Genomic DNA, 11,151 nt, shown 5'->3' with positions numbered 1-11,151 from the left:
AAAATCATGTACCTTTTTCTTTCCACTTTGCAATTATGTGCTGTATTTGTGTTGGTATATCACTAAAAAAACTCCAGTAAATACACTACAAGTTTGTGGCTGGAATTTGACAAAAACTGAAAAAGCTTTAAAAGGGTGTGAATACTTTGATAAAGCACAGTGTTAGCCTCGGAGGTAAGGATTGTGTTTTGATGGAAGTAAAACAGAGATGAGGCCTGACTGATTGATCTGTGGCCATGCAAGCAGTAGCCAGCGTCTTTAAAAGGCATATTGTTTATTATTTAACAGTAACATTCACTGTATCTTTTTTAAGACATTTTCAAGCATTACAACCTGGCATCTCAAACACTTCCAGAGTACAGGTAAACTTGATTGGTCATAGACAGTTTCAAGCTTCATGTATAGGTTTGCATTCTCTACATATTTTTGCAATAGATCAATAACAATAACTGTGCATCTCATCTCAATATGTACATTCACTACATAAATACATGTGTAAAATGACAGCATAGAAATATAACTGGATTTCTTCTGAAACAATGGAAAATACACAGATTACTTCCTCATTGTAACAACAGTTCTTGCTGACAAATATCCCTCTTCAGAATACATGGCAAATTCTCCTGAAAACACTAGAGAGAGCTCAGCAGGGTGTGATTCACATTCGACAATTATCAATGCATCCACCTGCCTGTAATACTAGCAATGAAAACAATGGCAGTTTTGCACAATAAGCTTCCGTAAAATTCAAATGAATTTAGGAATTTGGAAGCTCACTTCCAACAGCCATGTAGCTTATGTCAGACATCTGGAACATCACAGCATGCAGAATCATGCTCTTCATATATAATATGCACAAAACCAATGGTTAAAAAGAAAAGAAAATTTGTATCCTTGTCAAACAATTGCTCCCTCTGTAAAAGCGAGCTGGTACAGTCTTTCTGAGCGACTGCTGGGATGTTAACATCTTCTTCTTTGTCTCGGGTGACTCTGGGAGGGGAGAGCCTGGAGTGATACTCTCAGAACTTCATGCAGCTGTTCTTCATGGTTTCTGGTGAGCTACAACAAGAACTTTCCCACAAGCACTCTCAGAACAGAGCTGCTGACCAAACCTCTGAGAGGCCTCGACCTGGCTGTAGTGGTGTAATCTGCTGTACTTTGAGAGAAACGTCAAGCTGCATACTCCTTTGACCTCTAGCTTTGAGTTGTAGTGTTTTTTTATGACCCAGTTCTGCTATATATAACTTCACGCCTTTCACATGCTCTGTTAATAACAATATATTATGTGCCAAGTCATGGGGCTGACATTAGTGCTCACTTGCCCTCTAAACACTGGCAACACATGCTGGTATTAACACTAAATTTACCTGACATTGGACAAGGTGGATGAGTTAATATGAAAACTAAAGATGTAAAATGAGTTTGCGTCTGCACTGGTTGTTAGTACAGAGCAGTAAACAGAAAATAAATCCTGTCCAAAGAAAAAATCTGGTGTTGAGTTTGATTACTGACTTTGAGTGCCCAGTAACTTGCTTTGTGGCACATTCATAAGGCTCAAATAAGAGATACTACTTCACTACACATGCATGGACGCTGATCGAACCCTTACACCACCTTTCTTAAGGCGTTTCTCACACACCTCTGTCATCTGTGTCATAAGGGGGGAAACAACAGATGAGCGATCCCTGCACTACGACATTTTCCATCGTCTTTGCAAACATGTCAGTGTTACAATAGAAACTAGAGTCTCTGCTGAGGATTGGTGCAGATCTGTTTGGGGTCATAGATGTCGCAGTGCAGAATGGGATGGCTCGCTTTTAGTTGAGTTGGGACAGCCCCAACACCATCGCAAGGGCTGCTGCAAGGAGGGTAGAGCTGACCAGGAGCATGGCACTTCTTGAGCGGAACACCTGCCGGCCATTGAGGGGCTGAATAGGCCTGAAGTTGTTCACCATCGACTTGCTATCACGGAACAGGACCTTGGAGAATGCTCTGAGCTGCAAGTGAAACAAGTGTTAGACTGTAGGTTTAGGACAAACTCAATGTAGTCATTTTATAAAACATCATCTCTTATTCTAACCTGCTCCATGCTTAAAGGGATAGGGTTCTCAAACACAGTCCAGACCACAGCCTCGGTACAGCCCGGGGTGGTCAGGGAGCCCTGGTAACGGTAGTACGAGGTCAGATTCTGCTCAGGAGGGATCAGCTGTGCCAGGGAGATGGGGGGCAGAGAGGCATTGCTATCTGAAAACACACACTTTGTTAACTGCACAGATAAGCAGAGCCAAACTTTGGGATCACTTGCAGAACTTCAGCACCTACTTGTTGCTCTGACACTTTGCAGCATATTGATGATGGAGTCATACTTTCGGTTTGCACTCTTGGACTCCTAAACAGAAACACATGTAACAAGTGTCTCATCGCAAAACATAAGCAAACTTTAAAACTGGATTTTAAAGAATTACCTCGTAGAAAAATCCAAGAACTGCAACCCCCACTGGATCTCTCAGTGCAGTTGTGAGATCAACATAATGGTTCTTCATGTGAACGATGTGCAGCTGAAAAAAAATTGTTTGCTTAAACAAGCTGCCATCATTGTAGAGTTCATTGTTCAGCTGATGCTGAAGTTGTTTTTATTGCTAAAATACAATGTTGTCTGTTTCTGATGGTCATTTACCTCCATGGGGTACTGTTCCCCATCAATGGTGTGTTCAGAGCCAAGCCCTCCATCTTTGCCCCAGTGCAGGTGGAACTGCACGGCCTTGTATGTAGTCAGTAGGCCTCCTCCTGAGATGGTGTTGATAATAGGAATTCCAACCTGAACTGGAATGGACACGATGTGAGCACAAAGAGTTCACACAACAGCCTCAAAGCTTTCAAAGGTCATTTGATGTTGAGCTCACCTGAGTGGCCATTGTTTTTGATGGAGCCTCTGAAGGTCTGCTGGTAGTTTTTGAATTGAAGAGGGGTCAGAGTCTCGTCTTTCAGTGTCTTTCTGGTGACAATATTGATGGGTGACTGAGATCTTCCCCCACAATCCTGGTTGGCATGGTTCCACTTTTCTGGTGCTGAAAGATGATATTTACCAGTGACAGCTGATTACGTTTGAGCTTAGATAGATGTTGGAGGAGATGAAAGATAGGTTCTGTCTACATTTTGCATGTTTTGCATCCAAAAGGTTTGGAGTACCACAGGGATCATCAACTGGTCCTTTCTTTGCATATGATTAGGCAACAAAATTGTTTGGCTTTTGTAATGGAGTTCATGTGAATCTGTTTTTTTTTTATTCCAGAAATATGCTTAACTGGGCAATAGCCAATGCCAAAGTGAAAACATTCATCAAGTACAGATTGATATAAACAGGAAATCATTATCTTGGCTTTAGATTTAGGTTACAGCAATTTTCACACTTTGTCGTTTGTCTTTAATCATCCTATAGCAAGATTAATGGTAACCTATAGGCTGTTTTGTTGTTCTATTTAATTTGCGATAATATTGTAGCCATGTTGATTCTGGAGGAGTCGGAACCCTGTGCAAATTATCTCAATGCAAGAAATCCCCTCAAGAGTTCCAATTGAATAACAAAAATGACCTCAGTTTTAGAATGTGTTTAAACACAATATTTAAAAGTCTGTTTCAAGATGCTACATGTAGATATGTCAGATATATATGATTGTTTGTATTCTTTTCAAGTAACCCGATATATAAAAGTCCTAATTAAGTCCCAAATACTTTCACAAACTCTCAGAAAATATTTATCAAATCTCTATCGTATGTTTTATTTTAAAAATGCTATATGGAGTCATTATTTTACCTTAACTGTTGGGAAAAACTCACCATTGCACTGATGCTCGCAGGTAAACTGGCTCTGGTAGCACCAATCTGAAATAGAAACAATCATTTATTTACCAGATATTTGCATTCATTTATCCGCAGCAGACAATGCAAGCAGTCTGAATGTCAGTCATGTTCACCTCTGACTGACATCAACAAGCTGCAGCTTTTTGTCGGAGCAGAATATGATGTTTTCTGTTGCCATATCTTCTGGCAGCAGTCCAGTAAGATTTTATATGCATTTACAAATATAGCTCAGTAAAATGTGTTTATTTCTCTTCTTTTCTGCAAACAGCAAATTGTTCAAGCAGTTGGATACTACTGTTATTTATGCTCCAAAAAAGCCTCCTAATATCCAGGAATTGTGATCTTATTCACCAAAAGTTGCTGTTGATGCCTTATCTTTCCGCATTATCAGAATAAACAGAGGGCCGTACTTTCCCATCAGCAAAGCTCCCCTCTTACATGTTTGTCAAGCTGCTTATTAATATTTCACAATTTTTTTTGCATGTTTTCTTCTTCACTCAGAGACAAATATCTGCAGCTTTCTTACAAGTCAAATATTTGTAAAAAATAAACATGAGACTGAGGGAAATAGGGAGGGACTCTTTCTCGGTTTTAAGAACTTCTAAAGACTTCTCCTTTGTGTTTGTGAATGATTTCAATGTTTGGTTCCTCTGCCATCCTGATTAGTTCTTTTATCCCTGATAAGATTGAAAATATGCAAAACCTTGAGGATAAATAGTAGTGTTGTCATCTATCACAGTGCTGGCTTCAGTGAATAAGAAGACAATTTTAGTCTCACAGGATTTACATGTATATGGGAACTGGTAGAGAAAAAGGGAACATCTTGCAAACTCAGAAAATTCTAATGACCCTCAGTCACTACATCCTGGTAGCTGAGCGGATTAAAGGGCTATATTTATTCTCCAACACTTTGGTCTGTAGGGTCCAGCAGCTCTGCAGGTAAATGTGAAAGCACCACAGCTGTGTGAGGTCTTCAACAATGTGTCAACTGCAAAGCAGAACCAAGATACTAGACCTCGTGATCTTAGTGCCGGACCCTGTTTATGTAACAGATGAGTCCCCATAAAAAGATTGTTATTGCTCACATAGTAATGTTTGGGTGCTATCTTTAGATGGACAACTTTCAACCTTTTAGCTTGGTTTGAGGAGAAAGCAAAGAGGTTGCACACCCTCAGCAAGATGCAGCCTCCACCATACTTGACAGTCGTTCTATAGGTTTGAAATCCTCACCTTGACTCCTCCAAATGTATTTCTTGTTACTGTGGATAAATAGCTTGAACATTTGTCTCATCTGACCATAAACGTTTTCTACAAAAGACGTTTGAATTGACCCCTGTAAATTGAAAAATAAAAATGCACCTCAATATATTCAGTTAACAAGGAGATCTGTGAAAATCAAAGTGGCACTTTAACGAATTCTTGCAAGAATTGAGTACTGACAGAGGATACAATCAAATCAGTATGATGTCTGCCCGCTCTGCTGCAGACAGAATTTAACAAGCCTTTTATAGTTCTTTCACATGCTGAGAATGTAATTCACAGTACAAAGGAGACAAGGAGATAAAACAATCCTTGAGCATCAGATATCTAACCCTGGAGAGAAGAGAGGGATCTTCTCTTGGGTTAGCAAAACCCTCCATATCAGAGGAAGGCCTTGCATTCCAGCCATCTCTATCTGGTCTATACTGGACATTTCATAGACCACAAGTAGATTTAAGACACATAGGAAAACAGATACTAAACAGGATGGCCTATTTCAATTTTACCACTATCACCTCGTAGGAAGTCAACAATTTCAGTTGAGCTTTAACTTGTCGATTGTGGGGAAAGTATTTCTTTCTGGGTCAGTACCTTCACAGTTCATGCTGATTTTATTTTCACTTCACTGTGGACAGTGATGCTGGTGCTTATTCCATTCTAAGCTTGAGCCTTGGAGGTTCTTGTGTTGTTCCTGAACATGTTAACCCATTAAATTTCACCTGAGGGAGACAGTTGGGGTCCAAATATCACCATAGACTGAAAGAGGGCCAATCAAGAAAGAAGCTCCTGGTCCAAAATTGTCTCGTCTGAAAGTTAACCTCTGACCGAAACTATAATAAAATAGTACAGGTGTATAACAAAAAGCATTTAAATAACTGATCTCTTATTAAAGTCATGCTTATTCATCTGTTTTCAAGTCTTTCAATTCGGAAATGCTTCCTTTTCTAAATACCCATTTTAGTTCCACAAGTACAGGAAATCTACTTCTGAAGAAGTAGTATTGCACAGAGCTATTACTTATGTTTGGAAACATCTCCCATTACAAATGTCTATTTTTTACACTTTCCACCTGGTCTTCTCCATCAACCAATCAGATGTCGCTCGAACCTTGACCAATAGGCCTCTTTGATGTCTTTGTGTGTAGCAAAGCAAAGGGAACAATAATGTGAGCTGGACTCAGTGGACCTGAGGGCTAAGCGAGAAAAACAATAGTCAGCGAGGAGAAAACAAATACACTACAGTCTGGTCAGATAAAAAAAAAAAAAAAAACATGTACACACACACACACACACAGCATTGAGTGCGCGACCTGGATCCAGCAGCTGCTCGGACACCCACACGCAGACACTTCATCTCTAAATGAAAGGTGGACATTATCAGCTCTCTTCGCCCCGCTTCATTTTGGCGCAAACAGAAATCTGCGCAATAGACTCACAGCTAAACAGAACTTTCACCTGAAATATATAGACAGGAGCCTGATTTGTTGCCCTAACTGAAACCACAAATCTCTTTCAGGTATGCTGATTACATTTGCTTAATAGTTAGACACACCTTATGGTCAAGGTATATAAGCCAAATGTTATAATAACTATCTCAGGCTTGTATAAGTGTGTGTTAATAAATAAAGGAGGAAAAAAAACTTTTTCTGGGCCCCTAAAACCTGATGGCCCTGGGCTACTGCCCCTAAGACCTTTCTAAACCCCACTGGTTACTGGAATATTTCCAGTGGCATCACCAGGAATGGGCAATGGCCAACCCTGTACATTTGCTGCCCCAGATATATAAGGGTACAGTTTTTACTTACATCAATTTAAAATAGGCAAGTACATGTTTTCAATAAGTTGTAACATTAATTTGTCATTCTTTTGTGTTTGTCCCTTATAGCCTTCTTACTCGAGGAGAGCATTAATGAAAGAAGCAGCCAAGAGGCATACAGTAGCTTCGGAAGAGCTGCTGAGATTTACAGCTCAGGTGGGAGAATCTGTTGACAGAACAACTATTGGTCGAGAACTCCAGAAATCTGTTGTTTTTGGAAGAGAAGGAAGAAGGATGCCACTGATGAAAGAAAGTAACAATACTTTTAGTTTGCTACAATCTATATTAGGGATACAGCAAACACATAGAAGAAGATGCTCTGGTTAGAGAAGACCAAAGTTACATATTTTTTGGTTTACATGCTAAACACTGTGTGGTAGAAAACCAACATTGCACATCAACCTGAACACAGCATCAGGTTGTTTGAACAATTTTTGTTCCACTGCCGATTCAATGAGAGCATCAGTGTATTCACGTTTAATGAATTAGCTTATTTCATAATGGGTACGTTTTCATTTTAAAGGAGTGTTTGTGTTGTAGGACTGTGACTGAACGTATTGCCATAAACAGGAACTTCGTGCTACTTTATCCTGTCTCACTTTATTTTATGTGACAATTTAGCATAAATCCTGCTGTTCTCTTTACCGTCGTCTTCTGAAATAGCGTACTTGCTTCTTAGCCAGCCAGTCTCTATTTATTATGTGACATATATAAATATACATATAACAGAGGAGAGGCCAAGTTTTAGTGAGTCGCAACTTTATTAATGCATAGCTGTGTGATGACCACGTCTGAACGCTTAGCCTTATGCAACTCTCATAATTCTGTTATAGCCGCTCTTTTTAAAACTTACTGGAGGCTCCCCTGATTTAGCCATCTTTAGGATAAGTAAATAACTTTGGCCATGTTGGCGCATCTCTAAAAGCGGGACATAGTGTCCGTTAAGGTGACGCGCCTTCTCTGATCGGTGGTCTAGAGCTCATAGAGCAGTTTTATCTGAAATGACACGGAGCATATGGCTGCAAGAGAGACTGATTAGGTTCTTAATGACCCTCGGCTAGTTTCATCTGAATCAGTCTGACACTTGGAGTTGTCTGCATAATCTGATGAGAAAGCGACTTTGAAGCTCCGACTTGTAATGACTGATTTGCAAACGAGCCACCTCAAGATCCGCCGCTGCTTATTTACACGTGATCGTTGCGCACAACGAGGATCTATGCACCAAAAACCAGTCTGTCAGAAACTGGCTCTGCGCGGAACCGAGCAGGTGCGCCACCAGAAAGAGGAGGGTGTCCGAAGCGCTCACAGGCTGAATCACAGCTTGTGTCTCCGCCTCGGAGGGCGCAGGGACCCCTCTCCTTCCACGCAGCTCACAGTCAGTTTAGGACGCGCGTTGGAGAGCACCGGAGCCTCGTCCTGCGTGATGGACAGGACAGGTGCGGCTGCCCGGTCTGGGTAATTTTATCTGAGGACCTTCTATCTCCGCACACGTCCTTTTTAACATTTTATTTATCTCTCATGAGATATCTCTCATCTCTTTTAAATCAGAACTCATTTAAGCTTGGAACCAAAGCATATTTATCCTACTGGTTTAAAGACAGGTGTATTTATTCATGAATTCTGGTACAGTGGAGCTATTAGATGGGTGTCAACATTAGAAATGATATGAGTAATTACAGAAAATGATAACGAGTATTATTAATTGACAAAAAAAAAAAAAAAACTGAAATTCTTGTATCAATCATACAGATACTCAGGCAACTGTCACTTGATTTGACCAATTTAAGTCCTTATTGCATGAGTGAATAAAATAAGGTGTTCTCCAATAATGACCTACCTCCTGATCCGGTGCAGACTGTCCAGAAGGATGCGAGTAGAGCGGGCAGGATCAGCAGCTGCTGCATGTTGGAGCGACTCCTTCAGCCGAGAGAAGGCGACACAATGACTTGATTCCCTTCGATGTGGTCGCATTCCTCCGGGGGGTCCTTATACTTATCTATTACCATACACCCGAAAGAAAGAAAGAAAGACTGCCTGGCCCCTCCCCCTGTGCGGGCATCGCTTCTCTGCAGTGATCAGCGCCCCCGGTGATAGGGGCCCATTAATGGCTCCCATTGAGAGAGGCAGCTGAGAGTATTACGCATTCATTACAGTCATGATGATTAAGTCAAACAGCTTCCTGATGATCTGTGGCAGTGTGGGGCTGAAATTAGATGGGTTTATGATATTATGGGCTTATTAATATGAGCTATAACAACATTTAATTTCCCTTTGGGATTAATAAAGTATTTTTGAATTGAATTGAATTGAATTATTCATGACTCGAAGATAATGGCCCACAGAGATTCGAAAACATAAGAACATCTTTAGTCTGTAGATAAATGATGGGCAAGCAAAGTTGTTCAAACAAAAAAAGTCCTGAGCAGAGGCATTTACTAAGAGCTGCCAAAGTTTCAAACCCTAACCCAGGTATTCAGTCCAGAGCCCGGTTCATAATTATATGTGACCCAAAGAAGTTTGATTTGGGGTTCCTGTGAAGCTCCTCACCACCAGACCAGTGCTAATACCTGTTTTACATTCTCCATCCATGGTGTGGCAGTCCACTGGTAGGTGTACAGTGGTTTCAACATAGATGTAGAGGGAAGATTTTACTTTGGTATGATGACATCTATTAAATTTGCCAATTAAACTGTTAATATCCCAAACGTAGTTGGATTTCATAAGAGCTTTCTGTACCTGAACTTTCAAAGCTCTGATGTAGAACAGGATGAATCTGCATCATATTCAAGAACACATGACAGTTTAATAGTTTATCACAAATTATAATCTAATTAACAGGGTCAGCTGAAAATTTGATGGGGCTCAAGCAGAATTTACTTGAGATTTAGTTACAACTATTACCATGACTACCAAACTATGATTATTTTGCCCTGGATGAAGGCATGTAGGACATTTTTCCATTGACAAGATTTTTACCTTGAAACGTGGGACCAAAACCGTGATGGCCTCGTTGGGAACTATTCCACAAGTGCCAATGACCCAAACAATTCACAGGATGTATGGGAGGGACAGCAACCACTGTGACCATAACTGTGATCAATCCAACTACGATTTAAAACCCACTCAGTATCAGAACTGGAGAAGACTTTAGGATGGGAGGTGATGCGTCTTCCAAAAAAAAGCAAGAGCCAAGATTCCTTTTGTTTAAAGCGTCGTTCTTCCTTTAATAATTCCTAAAAATATAAAATCTCAATAAATTTTAAAATTCAGGTAAATTCACTATTCAAAATCCTTAGGTGCCAATTTAAAAATTAAGCTAATTATTTATTAAATTGACCCAAACATGAAGACGTTAACATTTTGTATGAAAAGTCATTAACTCTTGGGGACCTCTGGTGGCCTAGAGGCACGAAGCAGTCACTTAGTTTGCTTATGCCATGGGCCAGCTCTGCTTGCCCATGGCATGGCCCAGAACACAGATCTCGAAAAAAAAACAAAAAAAAAACGTGTATATTTTCAGGCCAAGTTCACCCAGCCTGCATCTTGTCCCGTTAGAAAAGTCAGTAGTGCAAAGGCTTGCAGAATCATAGCACTCCACCTGAACTTTTCAGCCATAAAAAAGTCAGAGCAGTCACCTTTTATTTTCAGTCACCTTTTGGAGACCTAGATTAACTCCAGTTTGAATTATTGATCACCCTGAGTTGACATTACCAGGAGTTCCTCTTAAAACTAGGACTTGGCTTGTGACACTAAAAATGCCCCATTTCTGAATAACTGGAATTAAGAATGAAACTCTGTGTAAGTCTTGTCCTTCAGTATTTTGAGTCTATCTGCTTTGGAGGCATAGAAACCTATTCAAACATCATCAAACCCATGCAGATACTTCTACTTTCCTCATAGGCCTTCAAAGGAAATTACTATTAAAAGAGGAAGTTTACTGACTCCTACTAGAGAAAGGAGGGAAATTAAGAAATATCTTACAGTAAATTTATGTAAAACTCTTGATTTGATTGGCTGAATGTGTTGGACTTGTTGCAGGGGCGCTTGGGTTTGTGTTCGTGAATAAACGCCATCTGGTGGACAAAAGAAAAGAGCTTTCAGGGTTTTGCAACCACCGAAATAAGAAAGGAAATGATCTGAAAACTATAAACGAAAGCTGGGGTTTTCATGTTTTATTTTTTTTAGCTCAGTTTATTTGACAAAGAAACCTGATAG

The 11,151-nt window shown here is 40.2% G+C and overlaps 1 protein-coding gene across 1 annotated transcript; it reads right to left on the bottom strand.

The window, feature by feature from the left end:
* Positions 1 to 220: 220 nt before the first annotated feature.
* Positions 221 to 9,109, bottom strand: ca4a (carbonic anhydrase IV a). Its single transcript, XM_047380080.1, is given in 9 exon segments — positions 221 to 1,997; positions 2,081 to 2,244; positions 2,323 to 2,389; positions 2,466 to 2,558; positions 2,678 to 2,823; positions 2,904 to 3,068; positions 3,838 to 3,882; positions 8,774 to 8,856; positions 8,858 to 9,109. Coding segments are annotated over 9 exon segments (993 nt in total). The 5' UTR covers positions 8,908 to 9,109; the 3' UTR covers positions 221 to 1,817.
* Between the last annotated feature and the right edge of the window lie 2,042 nt (positions 9,110 to 11,151).

The sequence above is a fragment of the Girardinichthys multiradiatus genome, chromosome 11, assembly GCF_021462225.1.
Source record: "Girardinichthys multiradiatus isolate DD_20200921_A chromosome 11, DD_fGirMul_XY1, whole genome shotgun sequence".
NCBI lineage: Eukaryota > Metazoa > Chordata > Actinopteri > Cyprinodontiformes > Goodeidae > Girardinichthys > Girardinichthys multiradiatus.
Note: the sequence above shows the minus strand (reverse complement) of the source record. Positions and strands in the feature narration are given on the sequence as shown.